Source organism: Pituophis catenifer, unplaced genomic scaffold (genome assembly GCF_029215685.1).
Source record: "Pituophis catenifer annectens isolate HBS135680 unplaced genomic scaffold, rPitCat1.0.hap2 SCAF_4, whole genome shotgun sequence".
Lineage (NCBI taxonomy): Eukaryota > Metazoa > Chordata > Lepidosauria > Squamata > Colubridae > Pituophis > Pituophis catenifer.
This window is the reverse complement of record NW_027256884.1, coordinates 29628116-29651014: the sequence shown is the minus strand read 5'-3', so window position 1 is coordinate 29651014 and position 22899 is coordinate 29628116. Positions and strand designations below refer to the sequence as shown.

At 37.7% G+C, this 22899-nt stretch overlaps 1 protein-coding gene across 1 annotated transcript in view; it reads left to right on the top strand.

Moving 5' to 3' along the window:
• The first annotated feature begins 272 nt into the window (after nucleotides 1–272).
• EFNB2 (ephrin B2) overlaps nucleotides 273–22899 on the top strand; it is a 46638-nt gene continuing 24011 nt past the window's right edge. Inside the window, exons 1-2 of the mRNA XM_070943216.1 lie at nucleotides 273–538; nucleotides 20545–20828. Coding sequence (XP_070799317.1) covers nucleotides 411–538; nucleotides 20545–20828 — 412 coding nt within the window. The 5' untranslated portion in view covers nucleotides 273–410. The remainder of the gene's footprint in view (nucleotides 539–20544; nucleotides 20829–22899) is intronic.

The following is a 22899-nucleotide window of genomic DNA, read 5'->3' as shown; positions in this document are numbered from 1 at the left end:
TTAATTGGGCGTCCTCGCTCGGTTTTTCCTTCGCGCTTGATCCCGGTGGCCGCCACCGGCGCCAAGGCGAGGCGGGAGCAGCTGAGCGCAGCGGCGGCGGCAGGACTGAGCGACGGGCGGTGCTTTTCCTCGTCGTCGTCGTCGTCGTCGTCGTGCTCCTTTGGGGGGGCCTCCCGGGGCCGTTTGCACCTCGCCTGCCTTCTTCCAGCTCGGGATTGCCCTTCCATGCCGGCGGCGGCCGTGCGCTCGACGACTTAAGTCCGGGAGGGCGAGCTCGTTGGCTGCCCGGGATTTGCCTCTGGTTGTGGCTCCTTCGCGTGGGGGGAGATTGTGGACGCCTCCGTTCTTCCGGGCGCCGCGGAGTTGGCGAACCTTTGGGGCAGGAGGACCCGCCGGCGGCGCCCCCGACCATGGTAGTACGCCGGGGGGGATCCCCGCTCGGGAAGTGCTGCTGGGGGATCTGGGTGCTTTTGTGCCGGACGGCGCTGGCCAGCTCTCTGGTGCTGGACCCCATCTACTGGAACTCCTCCAACTCCAAGTAAGTACCCGGGGAGGCTCGCTTCTTCCCCAACCCCGGCTAAAGCGGGTAGGCAAAGGGGCAGCCTCGCTCTCTAACGCGCGCCCAAAGGCCCTTTAGGCAGGCCGCGGCGTCGCCATCCCAGCGAGCTGCGGGAGGGCAAATGGGTCGCAAACCCCTGGCCGAGAGCCCTCCGTCGGAGAGGCCGGGCAAACGGGACTGCCAACTGGAACAAGACGGGGGGGGAGGGAGCCCGCAGTTTAGTCCTCGACCCTCCTCTGCTAGGTGGGCACTTCGGGTGCTGAGCCTCTCCAGGGGGGGAATTGGGGGGCGGGGGGGGGGGGAGGCGGCTATCTCGAAGTACCGTGCAGCGATTTTCTTTCTTTTTTTAAAAAAATATATATATTGCACACTTCGCTGCATGGGTGGGAGTGACATTCCTCCGCTTTAGAAGCGAAACGCGGAGCGGCTCTTGACTGCGATCCGCATGCTGGTCTGGAGGCTTTCCTTGAAAGGAACGGAGCCCCAGCGAAAGGCACGGCTCGGAATCGTTTCTTGGCGAGGAGGGGCAATAAATGACTTGAGGACACCCCGAAGCTTTCTGGCCGTGCAGAGTGTTAGGAAGCGGGCCTGGTTTGCCAGAAACGTAGGTCCTTTGTAGAGGCGAACTGGGCATCCTTTTTCCAGGATTGTAGCCTGTTGAGGAAAGGACCTGTGTGGAAAAAGTGGGAAGGGATTGAAGAGACCAGCGTCTTCCCAGTTTTTTGCCCTTCTTTGTAGACCCAGGTAAAGGCTCCCAGGCATAATCAAGAGTCATTCTAATTTTGTCAGCAGAAACCAGGCCAGTGCGTTGAGGAAGATGTTTGCCTAGCCGAGTGTTTTCCCACTTCAGGGATCCAAGCAGAACAAAGATAATAGGCACCCTAGAAAGGGTTGGGGCTTGAGAAAGAGTTGATACAAAGAATTAGAAAGTGACATCTGGTGGGAGTTTCCATCTTAAGTCTAGTGGATTTAGACATCTCCCTCCCCCCCCCTCCAAAAGCTTCTGGGGTAAACTTCTGGCGTAGTTCAGAGTTTCCTACCGTATGATATAAGGATGAAGTATAATACTGTAAGAACATGCTTATGTAAGGGCTTTATGCTTAGAATAAAGGGGGGTGGTTGGGAAGAATTCGATATTTCTTTCTCCTGTTGAAAAATATCTTCCTGCAAATAACTAAGTCTGTTAACTTTTGCAGTCTAAGAAACCATTATTTGAGTGGATTTTTTCTGTGTTTTGTTTCTAAAAGAAATGTAGAGGAAATTAAATTCTTTTCTTTCTTGAGAAAACAATTTTTTAAAAGCCACATCAATCCTGATGATGATTTCTTAGCAAGTGGTTTGTTGAAAGTGATTATAGTGAGATCCGCTTCTCTGCATAACCACCTAAGCTTGCTGGGCGTGAACAGACTACATTTTTCTCTGTAAAATAATCCAGCTGGATTGGAACAGCCTTTCTCACAAGTGTGAAATAGTTTATGAGTTGGATATACTACTTGCAGCTCTAGAATAACACGCATTTGAATTTCAGCCTAAAAGTAAAAACTTTAATTAAGATACTATGTTCATAAATTAAAATATTTTGATATCCATCATTTTTCTCCCACTCCACTATTGATTCTGCTCATTCCTCTCTTTTCCCCAAAGTTGTTGTTGTTTTTTTTTTGGTCCAAAGCGGCCCTGATTAATATATTTAGTTAAACATTCAGTTAAAACCTGACTAAATGAATAATGGCTTTTATTTTCATTAAAATGTGGCATACTTCCCTATCCTTTATGAGGACCATGAAATGCTTTGTCCAGGTTCAGTAACACTTTCTCCCTTTCTTGAGATAGATGTACACTCTTACTACTGCTGGAGAGGGATGCCAAGAGCTTATTTTAGCATTCTCTCTGCAACTTAAAAAATATTTTGATTAAACTCAGATTAAACCAGAAAAGAAATCTACCACAAAGGATTAGTAGAGTTTATTTGAAGTGCTTGTGCGTAGGTGTGTAACTACATGTTGAAGTGGAGAAGTTATCCTAGTATATAATAGTGTTAAGATTAGTCCTAGAAAAAAAAAAATATTCTCCCACCTTTCGCTGCAGTCTAGTGGTTGCATTTTTCCTACAGAGGTCACTCTTCCAGTACTTAAAAGCTCACTTAGCTGTACTGTAGTCCTTTCCTTCTCCCTTCAGTTTCCAGGCCTTGCTTGCCTACGTGCTCTTTCTCCCTACTCCTTAACCAAGGGTTCATTTTTCACTATCAAATGATTTACCCGACTCACCAATTTACAACAGAGGGGCCTTGTCATCAAACTGATTCTTCAATTTTTGATTTTACTTGATAGAAATATTATCAGCAGCGAGTTAACTATAATTTAATCAGTAGCACTCTCTTCTCCACTTCTACTTGTTCAAAATGCTGCATTCTCTAAATGCAGCATTTCGAATAAATAGTGCCCCATGATGGGATTGAAATGTATTGGTATTAATTATTCATGTTTTATCACCTTTCTGAAGGTAGCATGTGTAAATGGCCTGCACTTTGGATAAATGCATTAGTAACCCTACCCTGTGTGAAATGTGTCCGATTGTCATTTTCAATCAACGTATTGTATTTCTGGGTGCTTTTCTGTTCTGAGCCTGAAGGATAGCATTTTATTCCTTCAAAGAAAGGAAATATCTTTTATAGAGAGATTTTTCTTTTTCTTCCCTTGCCTCCCATGACACTCTACTTAGAAGGATCCAATGTTGATAAATAGAGTTGCAGTTGTAAAGACACTTTTTTCATGTGTTTACAGCAGAATGGGATTTACTTCTGAATAAACATGCATAGAATTGCATTGTAATACTTTTTAATAGTTTAAAGACATAATTAGCATAATTGATACTAAGCTCTCATTGCTCAGGGTGAAAGCTTACTATAACTCAGAAATCTGTTATCCTGAAAGTGATTCGGTGGAGACTTTTTCAAGATCAGGTCCCACTGAATGTGAGGTAATGCCATAGAAGCTGAACCAGCATTCTCTCACAACCTGATTTCCAAATTCCAGTTCTGTGATTTATATTGGTAACTAGCATATTTAACAGTGATTAGGAAAGAAAAATAAGGAGACAGTCAATTGAGACTTTCATATTAATGTTCCAGTTGTGGCTTTTCATGCCTTTGTCATGAAAATGCCCTATGCTGCTGCTTTTTTTTTTAATTCATAAGGGATACCACATATGTTGTGCTTTGCTCTCAGATTTTCTTCGTAGGCGATGTCTCTGATCTTCTCAATCACTTAGAAAACTAGATACAAAGACAAGATAAGCTCTTGTATAGCTCTAGTGACAGAACGAAGAAATTTCTTCCTGCCAACAATTGCCTTGCGTATCTTGACTTTTTTTTTTATCTTTGTAGCCAGTAGGGTGATTTCCCAATTACATATAAATCCCAAACTGAAGTTTTATTAGGCGAGTTTTAGAGTGAAGGGCAGACACATTTACTTATCAATGAGGTTACTTAAATTTGTCCTCTCTTGTGTAGAGAAGTTATGTCAGCCAAATATTCTGCCAGTGGTGGAACTCTTCTCCTTAACGAGATGTAATTTGACTAAGGAAAAGCAAACAAATAGCCAAACAGTATTCCGATAACCTATTACACATAAAATCTGCAGCAGTTAGCCTGAATAAACATCAGCCTGTCAGAGACTGATAAAATGGCCTACAATTGATGGGCCTATTTAAGCTGTCTTCAGTAGCATAAACCAGCCTGCTTCTCATTGTTTGTTTGTGAAATTCTTATTCTTGTTTTCTCGTAGGCAAACAAATGCACATTCACTGCTGAATGAATAGCTCCTTGAACTGTGCTCTGCAATTTACTTTGGGTTAATCTTGTCGGTTTTAATACAGAGAAGAAGGAAAGTGGGGGAATCATGGGGGTGAATTGTGAGTGCCTTCACGTCACCATTTCTTGCATTTTGCCAGGATGATAAACTACTTGTAAGAGACAGTCTTGTTTCAGAAGGATACAAAAGCTATCTGAGCAAAGAGAGACTACATCTTGTGATACGTTTGGTAAACCTTCTTAATGATTTATTTAGGAACCCAGAGCCTTGCTTCTTAATCTTAACTATTATTGTCTTGTGTCTGTGAAATTTATGTATAATTTATATAGGGATACCTAGAAATCACTGCATATATATTATTTTTTGTGAGTTATAGATGGTGCAAATGAAATCTTTATCACTCATTGGATATTATCCTCCCCAAATGTATAGGGTTTAACTAGGAACTCATAAAACTATCATCATAATAAAAGACCATATCTCTATAAAGTGTATCTGACCTCAATATAGAAAGTTAATTTTATATAATGAAATTAAGTCTAATTTTCAGATTTCACTTTAAACCACATTGCCAATTCTGGTTTAAAGAAGTGTAGTCCTAGCTATGATTAATCTAAGTCTATTTGAGAAATATCCATATGCTTAAAGAGATTTACTGATTGCATGTAGTGACCTCCAGATATGTTGGACTGCAATTCCCATAAGACTGAGTCATGTTGGCTGATAGGTATGGGAGTGGCAGTCCAATATCTTTGAAGGACACAAGATGCAATGAGTAACTCAAGCTTTAAAAAAATAGATAATGCTTACTCTACACCAAAAGGCTATATTTGGGATGCATTTCCTTTTGGCTTCATATACAGTATTATTGCTATTATATGATCAGTTGGAAACATAGTATGTGTATATGTGTACATACACAAACACACACACAGAAAATCTCAAAGCTTCTTACCTATAAACTTTCCGAAGTTAAAAAAAAACTGAATTAAGAGTTGCTTTATTTAGCATATGGCATCTTAATTCAGTAATTGCTGTAGACAATGAAGTCACTAAAAGTCAAGTTGACTTAGGAAGTTTTCTTTATATGTTTCTCCTTCTCTGCTCATGATCTTTGATGGAGACAATGTAATGGCAATATACTGTACCATGTAGAGAGTTTATTCAACCAACCTACCTTCCTTCCTTCCTTCCTTCCTTCCTTCCTTCCTTCCTTCCTTCCTTCCTTCCCCTCCCTCCCTCCCTCCCGAGTCTGGCTGGTTCTAAGAAAAAATATTCTTATCAAAACTTTCCTCTTCTCAATCTGGTCTTTTTTTTTTTTTTTGAAGTAAACAAAAATGTTTTTCCACCAATGAACATTGTTCTATGTAGACTCTGTCTTTTCTATACAATCAAGTAGATCTTGCTTAAGGGGACTTACCTAATTAAAGTATTTCGATTGAAACCCAAGGGGCTAAATATATGTTGGTATTGAGGCATGGGTCTAAGACCATATCCTACCCACCCAGCCCCCATCTGAATGCGGTCAGTGTAAATTTGATGGCTAAGGGACTATGTCAGAACTGCTTGGGAACAAAACTCGTGCAGATCCATTGTTTTTCTCTGTAGGCAAAGTATACAAAGAAGCACTACTATTCAGCTCTTCAGCCATGGTAGAAAATGTAAACCCCTGACATCGCTCTCCTTGTTTAACTTGTTTAATTCTCATTTTGAATTCAGTAGTATAGTGGCCGTGTGAACTCTGAAGATTTCTTTGATAATCCATTTTGTAGTTCCGAATCAAAAACAAAATGAAAAGGTCGGACACAATTTGCTTTTATTTTTAGGCAAATCAACCCCGCTCCTAGTTAATAAGGGGATTACAACCCAGACTAGGCCCTTACAGATGTAATGTAAATCAAGGGCAGAGTATAAAGAAAGTGATCCCTTTTGATTGAAGTATGGTAAAAAGGCATAGAGAAACTAGCAGCGGTAATCTGATTGTATGGCAATAAAACCACCATTTTCTGTCTTTCAGATAAAAAAATAATGTGGTAAATCCATGCCGCTCATAAGATGTAAAGGCAGATAAAGGGGGATACCATGGCAACATATAGATTAGCTTGATGTTGGAAATGACATGTCGGTGAAAGGGATGTAGAAACTAAGGGCCTTGCCTTCGGGGCTGCAAGGTATTATGTGAGAATTGAAAAAAAAAAAAGGGAGAGAGAAAATCTTGGGGGGGGGAGGGTTAGGATTAGGAAATATAAAGACCTTCTTATGGCCAGACTGCATGGGCAGGAGAGAAAGGCTGCTCAGTTCTTGCTCATTGGTGGTGCCTAATATAGTAAAGGTGGATTTCATTTACTGCCTTTTTTATTGCTGAGATTTGGATTGATTAAAACTTTGGAACCCCGGAATGGTTCAAATGCAAATCTTTCACACACACCCTTTTAAACTTCAGCTCTAGCAATGACATTACCTTCTGTAGGATTAGCCGCACTTCACATTTATTTATTTAATCTGTTTGGGATTCAAGTAGGAACATGCTGGCAAGGAACAGAAAATAGGAGATGGGTAGAATGGAGGTTATCTGATTTTTTAAAAATTATTTTTAAGAGAAGGCTTTTAGTTATCTTTCTGCCAGAGCTTTCAGTCTTGTACTCCACAGGAGAAGCAAAACTAAATATTCTGTTTTGTGCCCTCGGTGTTTAGTAATAAGAAAAGTTCATTTAAAATCTTTATAGTCATCTGATAAGTGGCTAAATTTATATGAAGCGCCTGTGAAACTTTTTATGATATTTATGATTTAAAAATTCAAGTTTGTAGATCATATACAAAAGAGAAGGGAGTGTTTTAATAGAACAAAGCATGGATTAAGGGATCATAGAAGGCTTGTTGCAATCTGTCCATTTTGTATTTTACGTTCTGGCATATTTGGAGAAAGCTGACTGGTTAAAATTTACAGAATCACATATCTTCCTGTGTAAAAAATGTTTGTGAAACTTTTTTTGACCCATCACTCAAATAATCAAATTATCCAAAGCTGATTTGCTTTAAGAAATATATAACAATGAGCATTGCGAATTTTTCAGTATTTCTCCTTAACCTTCAGAAATCTATAGCAAAAGATCCCTTTAGGCTGCAGATAATATACAAAGCTCAGGGGAGGCCCTTCACTGCTTTAAAGGCTGGTCACATCCAAGCACCTTACATTCTGCATTTGACAATGATTGCTAATGGGCTATTCAACTAAAGTATTTGCTTGTTCACAGCGAACAGGGCATGATAAATGTCCAGCAAGCTTGCAGCCTCCTTCAGCCTTTCAAATGCAGACTGGTGCATATTTATGGAAGGCAAATGACAAAAGAAGCAGCTGAATTACTCTGGCCTTATGCTTTCTGTTGGAACAAGGGTTAAAGTGATTAAAGAAATAATGCAAAAGCCTATGTCATTTGTTTGCTAACCATTATCCAACATTTAGCTTTCGAACCTACCTGTCATGTCTCATTTCTGAAATGTTGCAGATAAGGCTATGTACATTGTGATACATCAAGAAGAGGCAATTATTTATATAGTGTTTCTCTATGCAGAGGTTGTCAAGTATGTTTCTTCAGGATGTTCGTTCAAGAAATCATCCATACATGTACATTTTAACATTTCTCTTACTTGTACATCTTTGTTCTGATGAGAACTTGCATTGCATTGAAGTTTGCAGCTGGAGGACTGTATTATCTCTTTGAAAGGAATTTTCACAATGCAGTGAAGAAGCCCTTAGCCGGCAGATAAGTTGTGCTGATTTCTTTCTTGAAGCACACACTAAGGCGGATGGTAAATGCAAGGAATAACTCCTTGTGTAGAGGTCAAACTCTTTCTTATGACATTGAATATTGTTCTGCTTGCATTTTATTCGTATTTATTCATACCTAGATTTTCCTTCTGGAAATCTTACTCATTTAGATTAGAAGAAATTCAGCTTTTTGCAGCTATGAGTTTATTACCACATTCACTTTATATAATTACCATATTACCATTGTATATAATTTATTTCTAATTTTATACAAGTTATATCTTAACTTGTGCACAAAGTGGGATTTTCCTCCCTGGCTAAACTCTGGGATAGATTGGGCAGGGAGATAGTGATTTCTCAAAAGACATTTGAAAGGCAGTGGAGCTTCTTCCATTGAGAATAGACTTGATCCTAATTTGTACTACTTTTCTACGATCCAAATATTTTTGATAAACCGGATCCAAAACATTATGTATTCATGTATGTAAGTGTTGCCCTTTTTGAAAGTTAAGGCCAAAGAAAATTTGAACTCCAAATGGGTAGGATTGAATTGTTGCATGATCTGCTATTTTATAAGTTCCTACATCTGGATTCCAGTGAAACTTATCCTGTTAAAGAGTCCCTTTTCTCCTCCATCCCCTGATTGGTGATCTTTCTAGAACACCAGAGCTCTGCAGGATCTAGCCAGATACCTTTTTAGCCGAAAATTCTTTTCCAGGTGTCTGTGGGAGCTCTAACAGCTTAAAAGAAAGGTGCTTTGACACAATCATTGAAAGAGTCTTCCACAATTGATATGGGAATTTGTGAGGGACTACGTTATGGCGTTTCACTTGTGGAGCATTCTGCTTTAGATCTTTTTGAAATTCATTTTTGTAGGACTATTAGATGTATAGTTGTTTTGCCTGATGTGTGAAAGCACTTCATGTTATCTACTCTATAAAAAGAAACACCATTGTTACACATTATTTTATCATTTCCCAAAAGATGTGTAGTTGGACCTTAAGTCTATTTTCATTAAAATAATTGCAACTTTTGGTCAATTCCTAAACTTTATCATTCCAAAATAGCCATTTTCACCCAATCATTTTTGTGGCTTTTAGATATTGTAGACAATTCTGAAAATACAACTGTTTATTTGCATTATAAAACAATATACGAATAAATGACATAAATCATATAAATGGTCTTCTATGATTGGTTGATACATCACAGAAAGAATGAACCATAAAGATTAATTCTTCTGAATGCTTTTAAAATACTTGATTGAAGCTAGAGAAATAGCAGAAGCAATGCTCATCCATTGCTTTTGCTATTTCTTTATTTTTTACATTGTCTAGAGTCTTTCGGTGAGTAACATCTTGCTGTTCCTTACTGGAATAATAAAAATCCTGTGGAAGACTTCGCTTGGAATGAAATAGCCAACTAATAGCCAACTAATTTTAATGCTTGTAACTTTCATATTCTAAATTGTAGCTCATATTGATAGAATATCAACTTTTTTGTATGTTCCCTTTGAATTAGAAAGATGGCCAACTATATAAATAAATATGACAAATAAAATCATCCACCATTTTGTGGATTTTTTTTTTCAGACTAGCCATTGTATACACCCCATGTTACAGATAAAAGAAAGTGTATTTTGGCACTTTTTAAACAACAGAGATCCAGCAAAATCTCAAGCATAAAAAATGAAGTGAGCCATGTGGCTCTGGGACTATTGTAATGCCGTTATCATTTTATAAAGGATTATCCATACTGCTTTTGGCTTTCCTATAACTTTTCCCCATACTGATTTGAGCCAGCTCTCCCACTTCCTCCAGCGGCACATCCTTTTTTAATTATTAAAAATGACTGGAGCATTGAGATGTTGACCAAAAAGAACAAACTTGAAAGAGGCAGGCTTTACGGCCTACATGTTCTCTTTAAAGCCAGCTTCCCACTGCCAGACGCAGTGAAGAGCGTCATTGCATTCTATATTTAAATTGGCTTCATCTGCCATTCTGGGCCACTTTGTCTATAGACCTTCATGTAAGCAACCCATCCTGGAAATGGCTGTCTATCTTATTCTAGCAGAATACCATGGTGTCTGAGGCAGTCCTTAACTCCTAACTTGATAGCCTCACTGACTTCCCCAAAAAACACTCGGCTCAAGTCCCGCCCATTTTCTAGCAAGCTGGTACTTCCACTTTTAAATTTTAAACTTCTTTATGCTTGTCTGAGATTTTCACGTGTGAAGTTGGATTTAAAAAGTCCAGCTGGAAAGTAATGTATGTGTATCTTAATATTGTTGCCTTGCTGACTCTCAGATGAGATATCCAATAAGGCCACCTGTACCGTTGGCCGTAGTGGTGCCCAAATGGCAGTTCATTTGTATGCTTGACTGGATAAAAGTGCCATTTAGATTTAAGAGCATCTTTTTTTGGGGGGGAGGGGGAAGGTTCCATCCTTTTGCATTTTTTGTCCACTCTCCATTTGTTTTCCTCATGCTTAATTAATTTTCACTTATATTCCCAGAGCAATCTGGTTTAACTATTCTGCAGTGCTTTATCTTTGGTGCTTTGTTCCTGGTTTTTCCCACTACCTCAGGAGAATTCTAGATTTCATTGGTGAAATGAGCATGGGAAAATCAGCTTCCTGGTGAGGACCTGAAATTCTGCAAGAGAGATTAGTTAAAAAACAGATGTGACCATCATTTCTATTATTTTAGGCTCTGCAAAACTAGTGTCACTCTCATGATTTTCTTAAAGCATTTGTTTTGTGCAGTGATTAAAGTAATAGATTTATATAACCTTTGTGGCAATCTGTTTTTTAGTAATGTAGTGCTAATGACACCCATTGTTACAATTTAGGCTTTTGCTAAAATACTGTATACCTAGAGGAAGAAAGCTTGGTGAAACTTCATGAAATCTTTTAGAAACCTAGCCTGGGTGAAATAAGAATGGCATAAATAATGGTGCAGCCCTGAGCACATCTATACAGAAGTCCCACTGAGTTTAGAGAGGTTTTCTTCAGGAAAATACATATAGGATTATAGCTCAGTTTAATTTGATAACCACACGTGACATCTGTGGTGGTGAAATTGGTATCTGAGCAGAAGTATCTCATAAATTTTAAATACCATTGTTCAGTATAGATTAAAAGTATGCTTTGTACGTGACACATAAGTGCTGGGTCCTGTTCAGTATATGCATAATTTCAAATAAACCTTATATTGAATGCATGAAAGAGCCATACACAAGTTTTCAGTTTGATTCAGCAGTGTAGTTAGTTGTGTCACTGTCCAACACAACTCTATTTGGTTCTAACCCTAAATCAGTTTGTTGTACATCATGGCATACTTTTGTTTTAACATTTATAAATTTGTGGCATTGCGTATTTTGCAGGCTTTTTAATACTTTTTACTTTTTAAGGAATTATGCTTTTTAAAACAATTCACTAAATATATAATGAATGCAGTAATTAGAGCTGAAACAGGAATTTGGAAATGAACTTTATATGGCAATAGATTGACCTGAAGGTATTGGAAATATCTATTTCTCAAATAACAATTCCCCATACAGTTGGCTTGTTTTGGGTTGTAGTGTGATCTATGCATGCATCTCTAGTAAGAAGAATTCATGCATTGTACAAATTAAAAAGAAACAGACACACATACATTATGATTTAGTATTATATATAAAACAAGGATACATCAGAACTAAATAAAACAATTTATACTGAGTCATCCATTTTAATACATTGTTTGCTTCTATTTGGATCATGTATGGTAATTTTATTTTCATTAAACAGTGTTAAAATTGGTATTTTAAGTATTTTATAATTTATATCTTGGTGGTTTTTTTGTTTGGTGTTGATGTTGGACTTATCCTGATTGCAAGGCGGGGTGCTGAGTGCAAATTCAGTTCCAAAAGAAGAAAGAATGGGTTTGAATAGGGCTAGCTTTATATATAGATATTGCCTGGGTGAAGAAATAACTGCTGCATTAAATCTCAGCTTGAAAACAGCATATTTCTGCATCCCTGTGATTTTCTTACTCAGGCAATTTTCCATCAAAGAATAACGAAACTAGAATTTCCTGTATTATAAGGTGCAGTTGTCTGACATTCCAGCCAATGACAAGATTGTCACCACTCTTTTTGAACTTGGAGTAAAAAAAAAACCACAATTGTAATGAAAAGGAACCTCAAACTTTAAACTGCAGTCTTACATTCTGACTAACAAAGGATTTTAAGAGTAAGAATCTTTGATAGCCCAGCAATGGAAAATTATTTCTGTGTTGGTTTTGCTAGCTTTGCTTATAAGTTGCCATGCCCATTAATAAAGCGAACTAGCTGGTTTTTGCTATCTTACTTCAGATTCTGTATATATTTAAAACAAAGAACATTTGCCAGCATCCTACTACACAATTCAACAAAACTTTCCATATCAAGCAGATCTCCTCCTACCCCGTAATCATGTTACAAAAATAGCCGAAAAAAAATGATTGCCTTCTTGTAACACAAAAATGTTAGTGGTGTATAGTTTGAACACACATGCTTGCCTTTTTAATACAGCGTCAGACTCTTCTATTTTGTGGCAGCAGAAATGAAAACTAAATTTTATATCAAAGGGAGTTGGCTTTCATCACAATGAAGGTTCAGTTGCATATTGCTAAGGGCAGTGGAATGTAATATTATCGGGACTTGTTTAGCAATTTTAAGATGACAGGCAAATGGATTAGGTTTACATATAAAGGTGCCTAGCACATACAGGCTTTATTCATGGATTCTGAGGTACCTTTAGAAGAGAGAGTTTGTCTTCCTTCCCATTATCAGGACGGTATGTTTTTAAACAGTGAGTCACAAAGGAAGATGTTTTTGCTTGGAAAAGAAAAGAAGAAGCAGAAGTATGCAGGAGTACAGTATCATTACGCTTAATAAAATTACTGTGTGTTTATAATTTAGAATAACTGAACTAGCTTTTGTGTTCGATAGCAGGGCATTTGAATTAATTTGTGCTACTTTTATTTTTCCATGGCATTGTAGGAAAATAATTTTGTGCATTTAAGATCTTGCTACGGCTATCCTACAGTGGCCTTTAGTTCCTGCTCTCTTTCCTTGTAACCATAGCAAACAAATTTAAATGGCAGTATATTTTCCCTTCCTAGATCTAAAAAAAGGAGGACAATGTAAAATAACAGAAAAGATTCCTGTAGATTTGCCTTTAGAAAAATAGAATGTTTGGGTTTAACCCTGCATATACAAATTCCTAAGCTGTTTGTTTAACTTGCTTTGTCATCCTACTTGCTACCGTAACATATTCAACAGTGTAAAGGCTATAAAATGCAGTTTAGGAGTTCTGTAAACCTTTACTTCTGCCCTAGTCATCTGCTATTTCACAGGGATTCACAATAGCATGTTCATGCTCAGACCTGTTCTAATGTTAAAGTGCAAAAGGGGGCAGTAAAGTGCTACCCAGAAAATCCTATCTTTGCGAACAGCCTTTTGTTAAAAAAAATGTGGATTCTCATTTTACTATTGATTTGTTATTTCAATTACTGATTAATTTGTTATTTTGGGCAACTCTTTTCCTGCATTTAGCGGTCTTAAAAATGCCTGTGTGTTTTGTGCATGTAAAAAAGTGTAAAGATCATAGTTTTAATGGTAAACATTCAACTGAATGTGATCTTGTTTTCTGTGTTCGCCCAGCCCAGCATGCAATTTCCCCCACATTTTTCTTGGAAATGCTCAGATTCTTCCTTGAAGCATATTCTTAAAGTGCTTTTTCAAAGAACCTAATTCAGTAACAGTTTCCTTGCCTTCTCTATTAACAGCCTATTTCTCTGAAAACATAGGGCATACTTAAAAGAGAAAGAGAGAGAACTTTGAGGCTGAGAATTGAGATCTGGAGAAGTAAATGTGGAGTGAGGTTATGAGGTCAAGAGTTGGACTTTTGCCAAGAGGTGCAGGCATGATTCATCCAGAAGTAGTGGGAGTAAGCATCTAATTTCCCTGTGTCTGTATGTTAAGGCTTCATTCTCTCCTAGTAGTTCCACAGCCATTCACAATCCATTTCTTAAAGACACAACTCTAATTTTACTACTGATGCCTTGTATATTTCTGACCATCTGGGTTAAATAGTATTTCAGTGGAATTGAGCTTTTTCTTTCATACTGGAGGTTCTCATGTTAGTAAGAGTTCAGTGTAGGTAGCAAGTTTCATAGCTAGACATATTAGCAGAATAACCAGAATTATCATGTCTAATATCATATTGGACATATTATAACAAAGTTAAATACCCCCCCCTCTCTCCTCCCAAACATTTTTCACTTGGTAGATAACAAATCTTCCACATACCAGCTGCTTCCTTGTGTAACCAAACATGAATCAGTAAATGGATTAACATTTTCCATATGTTCTTATGCCACAGTTATGAAATATTTTGTATCCTGGTTTGGATATATATGTAGTAGATTTTTTTTTTTTTACATTTTATTTATTCTAGGACTATGTCTTTAACCTGGCATCCCTCCACCTCTAGTGGAGATCACAAGAACATGATCTAGAACAGGGGTCTCCAACCTTGGCAACTTTAAGCCTGGAGGACTTCAACTCCCAGAATTTCCTAGCCAGCTTTGCTTCTAGAGACCCCCTGCTCTAGAAGTATATTTGTCTAGTGGTTAAGGCACCAGACTAAAAACCAGAAGACTGTTCTAGTCCAGCCTTGGGCATTAAAGCTGATTGGGTGCTTTTGGTCCAGTCACATTCTCTCAACCCAAGCCCACCCCACTGAATTGTTGTTGTGGGGAAAACAGGAGGAAGAAGTATTAGATAAATTTGCCATCTTGAGTTACTTATACATTGATAAGGGTGGAGTAAAAATCTAATAAATAAAAGAATATGTATTCATTCATTTTTCTGATTTATATCTAATAGAAATTAATACAAGTCTAGTAAAATAAAAGTTAATAAAAATCTAATAATAAAAGTCATGGGAGGGGGCATTGTTGCTGCTCCTACTTATCTTCTGCCTTTCTAAAGGACACCAGTCTTGGACCTCCTGAAGGAGGAAGATCCAGCAGCCATTGTCTGTCCTTGGCATTGTTAGAAGTTCACCCTGACCTTTTGTGAGGGGAAGGTGTCCAGGGCTGCTGGCATCCAAGGCAGGTCCAGAAACCAGAAGAAGGGGCATTTTTGACACTAATTCCAAACCTTGTTTGGATTAACAGGTTTCATTGCATTCTTTTTTGAAAAGCAGTATGATTGCAGACAATCATTGCTGGAGGTCTTCAAGAAAATATTGAACAGCCATTTGTCCGGGATGCAATAAAGATTTCTGCTTTGGCAAGGGGTTGGACTAGAAGACCTCCAAGGTCCCTTCCAATTCTGTTACTCTGTTCTGCAGTACATTCTCCCTTGGGAACTGTAAAACTGTTTATACGTTTTTAAGAAACATTTTAATCTGAAGAAATTAGAGACATGACATTTTGCAATTCAAAACCTTTGTGTCATCATTACAGGTCTCGACTTACAACAGTTCATTTAGTGACCCTTCAAAGTTACAATGGCACTGGAAAAAGTAACTTATGACCATTTTTCACACTTATGACCATTGCAGCATTCCCATGATCACATAATCAAAATTCAGATGCTTGGCAACCAAGTCATATTTATGGTGGTTGCAGTGTCCCAGGGCATGCGATTCCCTTTTGCGACCTTCTGATGAGCAAAGTCAGGGAAGCCATATTCACTTAACAACCATGTTACTAACTTAACTACAATGGATCACTTAACATAAGTTAAGTGCATAAAATGGGGCAAAATTCACTTAGCAATTGTCTCCCTTAGCAACATAAATTTTGGGCTCAATAATGGTCATAAGTCAAGGACTACTTGTATTTACAAGAATGTCCCTGATGCTATATAATCTTAGAGAATATAAATGGTAGGTGGTTGCAGCTTAGAGATTTGTTTAGAAGTTAGTCATCAATGATAAGAAGACAAAAATGGAAAGCAGGGGTCTTGTTAATATCCCTGGAGGAAACCTAGAGGAGATAGTGTGTTTTGGAGGCTATTTCTCCAGATACTATTTCTCCAGATGACATTTTGTGAATAGACAAGCCTTTCCCCATGGCAGACATTTTGGTCTGCCATAACATGCTATCCAATTTCCAGATGTGTTCAACTAAGGCCCAAAAGATGGAGGCCATTGTTTGGGCTTTATAAATATTCCTGTAATTGGTAACATTTCTAAATCAAGAAAACAGATCCAAGTGCAAAATTTATCTCCTCATCTCAAGTGTACACAGGAAATGGGAATGTTTGAGAAGCCTGCATGTTCATCTGTATAATCTCCTCATCACTTGAAGAGAATGTAGTGTATAAAAAGGGATTAAGAATCACAGTGTTACAAAATCAAAGTCTGTTAAGCTTATCTAGAAGCTGTTGTCCTGTTGCAGTCCTCAGTAATGACATATTCTTAGAATAAACTGATTCTGCTCAAATTGAATAATTTGAATTAAGTTCTGCTTTTATAAAAATAAAATTCCATAGTAGTCTTCTAAGTAGACTACTTAGAAGTAGTCTAAGCAGGTAGTCCAAGATTTATTACTGCAGTTGGAATCAGGATTTCTGTTGTAAGTCATTGCTGTCATAACTCGAGTCATCGTGTGACCTGACTTGAGTTTACGAACATTTTTATGATGGTCATAAGTCAAGTCATGCAGTTAAAGATGTGAATCTAGCTTACCCAATGGCAGTTTTTGTCAGAAACTGGCCCAAAAGATTGCAAATTCACATTCCATGACTGTGGAACGCTGCAACTTGTTGTAAATGCAAAATGATTCCTAAGTGCCAGAATTGTTATCAGATGACCACAAGGTTACGGTGATAGTTGTAAATCCACATTTAAGTCTTACCTCACTTTTTTTGGAGCCATCATTAATTCACACCATTATTAATTAAATGGTCATAATTTGAGAGTTGCGAATATTGAAGATGACAAAGATGAAGATGATAGTAAAGCTAGCTGTATCAAGAAGCAAGTAAACCGATCTTAAGAATGAGAAAATATATTACTTGTGTGATTGGTCTAATAGAGACAGTTTAGTAGTTTAGTTGGTTTAGTGGTCGAGGCACCAGACTAGAAAAGTGGGACACCATGAGTTCAAGTCCCGCCTTAGCCGTGAAAGCCAGCTGAGTGACTTTGAGCCAGTCATTTTCTCAGCCCAACCTATCTCACAGGATTGTTATTGTGGGGAAAATGGGAGTCGGAAAATGTATTGGATGTGTTCGCCATCGTGAGTTATTTGTAAAGATGGGGTACAAATAAAATAAATATGTTTTGATTAAATCAGATAAATCTACAAAGTAGAACCATATTTGGAGGAGTACTCCCTCTGTTGATAGCAATATTTGGCCTTGGCAACTTTAATATTTGTGTAATTTCAGTGACAGAGGTTGGGAAGCAGTAGTGTAGACATTTTGTGAATGTAAGGAGGAATGGGATTCCATCCACTGGTTAAGGTAACTATGATGTGGTTCCTTGATGGTCACACTTTTAGACTACAGGCTCGTTTTTTCCTAGTATCCGATGTTTAGGAGACACAGATATAACCAACCGACACAATCTCATGCCCTTTTCTCTAAAAATCACAAAAATATGCCATAACAAGGAGACATAAATTGTAGCCAAGTTAAAAATAGGTTTTAGAATGTACAGTAAATACTGATATAGTATGTATTCATACATTTTCAAATTTAAAATGTCTTAACTCTAGATTTTTTTTCAAGAATAATGGGATGTTTCAGCAAAGTAAAAATAAGCCCATAAATCTCTTTCTGGAGTTTGTGTATTTCATATTCAAATTGCTTGTCCCAGTGCTGAAGTAGGATAATATAAAAGCTGGATATGTTTAGGCAAAAGGTGCCATCAATCTGTGTCTGTTGGATGGAATCCTAGTAACCATATGCAGTTCCATATTTTCTGTTGTCGCAGCTACAAGTAAGGCAAATAGCAATAGCACTTAGACTTATCTATCGCTTCACAGTGCTTTATAGCCCTCTCTAAGCGGTTTACAGAGTCAGACTATTGCCCCCAACAATCTAGGTCCTCATTTTACCCACCTCGGAAGGATGGAAGGCTGAGTCAACTTTAAGGCTGGTGAGATTTGAACTGCCAAATTACAGGCAGCTGGCAGGCAGCAGAAGTAGCCTGCAGTACTGCACTCTAACCACTGCACCACCGTGGCTCAAACAGTTAAAGGAAGATTAAATCCATTTTGTTCATCTGATTCTGTATATCCACCCTAAAAGTTATATATTCTCTGTCTGCCTCACCTTACATTTATATTCATCGAATACTTATTTGGGCTCCTCTGCTTCATTTATATGATTTCTTACTTGAATAAAAATGTACAGAGGGAGTGAACAGTAAGTCAATTGTGGGGCACTTTTTATTTCATGTTTTTGCGGCCAGATACACCCAACTGCTATAGATGTACGTAGCTTATACCTGCTGTAAAATATCACACTGCACTTTTTAAAAAGAGGATAGGTGCTTCAGATGTTTAGTACCATGTGTGGGATTTAGGAAGTTTTTGATCAAGCCCAAAAACTGTGTATCTGTTTTAATTAGCTTGAGCACTGCCAATTTATGTACCTTTTCCAAAACGGGTGGGGCATTTAATTTGTTATCAGCTACTGTAAGATGTTCATAGTTTGCCTCCTTTGCTGAAGGTTTATGTAAATCAGAGGTGAAATGCTCCCGGTTCGAACCGGATCGCCTGATCCGGTAGGGATGACGGCGGGTGGTTCGGAGAACCGGTAGCAAAAATCCCTGCCCCACCTCCATGCCCAGCTGAGCTGTGCGATCATCAGAGGCTTTGTTTTTACTTTTAAAAGCATTTTTTCTACAACCTTTTTAGCCGAAGAGGTTTTAAAAGTAAAAAAAAAAGATTGCGCGCCACAGCTGATCAACCCCCCCTTGCGCGCTGTTCTACTTATCGCATGCTTCCTTTTGGTGTGCACTGCTTGCGCGCATCTCGCATTTGGTACATGGTGTGCACTGCGCATGCGCGGCCAGTGAACCGGTAGTAAACCGGTTCAGATTTCACCACTGATGTAAATAGTATATAGCAGCTTTAACTGTGTGTAAATACAAACTTTCAGATTTTTATCTTTCTGATTAATGGCCAAGTTAAAATTATGACAACTCTCTATCTGCAGTAATCCGAGTTATTCTCATCTATAAAATCTGCATGCCTGGATACAATTTGTGCCTTTGAGCCTGCCTTGGAGATGCCAAGGCAGGCTGAATCCATTTATTTTATATTTTTGATCATGTGAATGTCTGCTGTGGAGTCCTTAATATAAACTGCTGGAAATAACTATTCATTAAGAAGCCAATTTCTTCAGTAATGTTTTCTCTTACAGTAAGATAACTGCCATGAAATGTTTAGATTAGGAGGTGTTTTATATTAATATTAGAGGGTATTAATATTAGGGAGATTCTGCATCCATAGCTTTAAAAATATTAATTGGGACTCATGCATCATAGGCAGAAAATAAAGATTGCAGTGACTTTTTTTTGCTTAAAAAGAGTACATTTATTTGGAGTTAAACCAATACTTCAAGAAATTATTTTCATTTAAACCTTAATCTTTGTTAGGGCTCTACATTAAGGTAAACTGAGTTGCTTGAATAGTGAATAGCCAGTTTTAAGTAATTTGAAATTTTTAATGTGTCTGGTTGATACTAGGAACATTTAACAAGTTATTGGTGCATGTTCTAGTTTTAACAAACAAAAGTTTTACTCTTTTGTTTTATGTTTCAAAAAGATGAGCTGAAACCTTCCTAAGGGATAATAAAATGATGTCATAAAAGACGGTCAAATGTATATCCAGTGCTTGGAAGCTACAGCTGCTGTTGGTTCTCCATATGGCAGACTAGGAGAGAGATGCTGCTGCTACCTCAGTGGAAATAGTTGTTTATCGTATAATGAATAGCACTAAATAGTTTTATCCAATACTTGATATTTGGATACTAGATCATATGATCCTATTTCATCCATTTCTTTTGACCCAGTATCTCTTTGCATAGAACAAGCTTGAGGACAAAATATTTCATTAATTCTTGTTGAATGAAACTTAATTTGAGTTCTTAAGGTAGATTCATTAAAAGCAATTGAATTCTGTGATGGTTAACTTAAATCATTTTGGATTTCAACTTGTCCATAGTAAAGAAAACTAAAATTGGGTTTCTCCTATTGTTACTTTTGTAGCCTGGATTGTATCGTTGTTGTTATTATTGTCATCATCATCATCATCATCATCATCATCATCATCATCGGTTTGTAGGTTTCTTTTTATGGACATGATACTTCTCTTTATCTAATGAATGACTTTTATCTGTTTTTTTTTCTTTTAGATTCCATCCTGGACAGGGATTAGTACTGTATCCAAAGATTGGAGATAAACTGGATATTATATGCCCAAAGGTGGACTCTAAGACTAGTGGTCAGTATGAGTACTACAAAGTCTATATGGTTGAGAAAGACCAAGCAGACAGCTGTACTGTTAAAAAGGACAACACTCCTCTGCTCAACTGTGCCAAGCCTGATCAAGATGTTAAGTTTACCATCAAGTTTCAAGAGTTTAGCCCTAACCTCTGGGGTCTAGAATTTCAGAGAAACAAAGACTATTACATCATATGTAAGTGAACAATAACTTTGTTTCCTTTCTTTTTTGGTCTTGCTATTTCTTAATTTATTCACTGTATTCAATCAAGTAAGAAGCTTAAAGGATTTATATTGTTTTCATTGAAAGTATTTTCATGGTAGCTTATTATTAACTTCCTCTTTACTGTTTTTAGATCCTGTTTTATTTCCAGGTTTTCAGACAACTGGGGTAGGCTGAACTGTCAACATTAGCAATGTAATTGATGAATACCTGGGTATTTTAATATAGTTTAAATAGTATAAAGAAAAAGAAAACTCAGTTATACTAGAAATTAAAGGACAGTATCCCACAGGTCATCTTTCTGATTTAATACAATTTCCCTAAATCCCATTTGCAATACTAAGACATTGGTTTTTAAGATGTAATAAGATACAATAATATCCAGTCAATGTTCATTCAGTGATAAATAGCAATCCTAATTTGTAATAGAATGACACTTTAACCCTTTCAATGTGTTTGGCAGTGTGTTTCCTATACACACATAACATACAAGAAAAGTGATCACAAAGTGAGGTAATAACTTCAGATAGAAAACATAAAATACCATTGGAGTAAATTTTGTTGGTATTTGCATGAACAGTTTTGTTTTCTTCTTTCTTGGTTACTAGATATTTAAATCAAAATGGGGTATGGTTAGTTGGTACAGCAGTGGTGCCAGGAAAGAGGTGAAAGGATGGGTGGGAAAAAGCTAAGATGCCTTGTCTTGTGGAGGGGTGCTTTAAATTTGAGTGAAAAGAAGAAGCTGGACGTTCCTGCTTCTCAAGAGACCAGCAGGGCAATACGTAGATGTAGTTGTTCTTCTGGCAACAGATCATTGCTGTGTCCCAGTCATAATTGAGTGATATTGGCATGTATTTATGATGGTTGCAGTATTCCAAGGTCATGTGAGCACCATTCATGACCTTCCCAGACAGAGTCCCACAAGCAAAGTCAATAGGGGAAGCCAGATTCACTTAACAAGCATGTGATTATCTTAACAACTTTAGTATTTCAGTTAACAATTTTGAGAAAAAGATTGTAAAATCAGGTTTGACTTACCTAACAACTGCGTTCCTTAGCAGTGGAAATTCTGGTTCCAATTCTAGTCCTAAATTGAGAACTACCTTTAATCAGTGGTGGGTTGCTACCGGTTTGCTCTGGATTGCACAAACTGGTAGTGGTGGCGGGAGACTCTGCCCACCTGCCTGGATGTCTCTGTGTATGCGCAGAAGCTTCTGCACATGCACAGAAGTGTTGCGAATGTGCGTGAGTGCCCACGAGCAAACCGATAGCAAACAAATTTGAAACCCACTAGTGCCTTTAATCCATTTGGAAATAAAAGAAATGATTTTATTAGGTTATTCCTATGTAAGTAGGCATAGTATTTTAGCATAGTATTAAAAATTATATATTTTTTAAAGAAACCTTGTCTTACTTTTGTTTATTAGTCCAATTTATATGCCGCCCTTCTCCGTAGACTCAGGGCGGCTTACAATGCATTATAGCAATAGCCTGCATATTTTTTGTATATACCTGTTTATTAGGGCTTTTGGCCCCTAAGCGGTGTTGTTCTATACAAAGTTGGCTTATTGCCCCCACAATCCAGGTCCTCAATTTACCTACCTCGAAAGGATGGAAGGCTGAGTCAACCTTGAGCCTGGTGAGATTCGAACTTGCACTAATTGCAGGCAGCTGGCAGCTAAGTGCTAGCACTTAACAGCACTTTAGTCCGCTGCACCACCGAGGCTCTGAATCATTCCTGAAAAACAAAGTGCCAACAAATTCCTTTTATGTATATTCATTTAAAAATTGTAAAGAACAGAATGGGACTAAAAAAAGTACTATTAAAATTAGTAAATTCATCATATGTACAGTAAATATCATTAATGAAATTCAAATGTGTGCTGTTCAGAACAAAAATAGAATATTGAAAATTTAATTTGGTGCACGTATGATCTGTTTTAAAATATGGCTGTTGTAATTTTACATGCAAGACTTCTCAATGCTTAACACTTCTGAGAAAGAAGTGAATCAGTAAATTTTATATTGCTAGAATAAAAGCTAC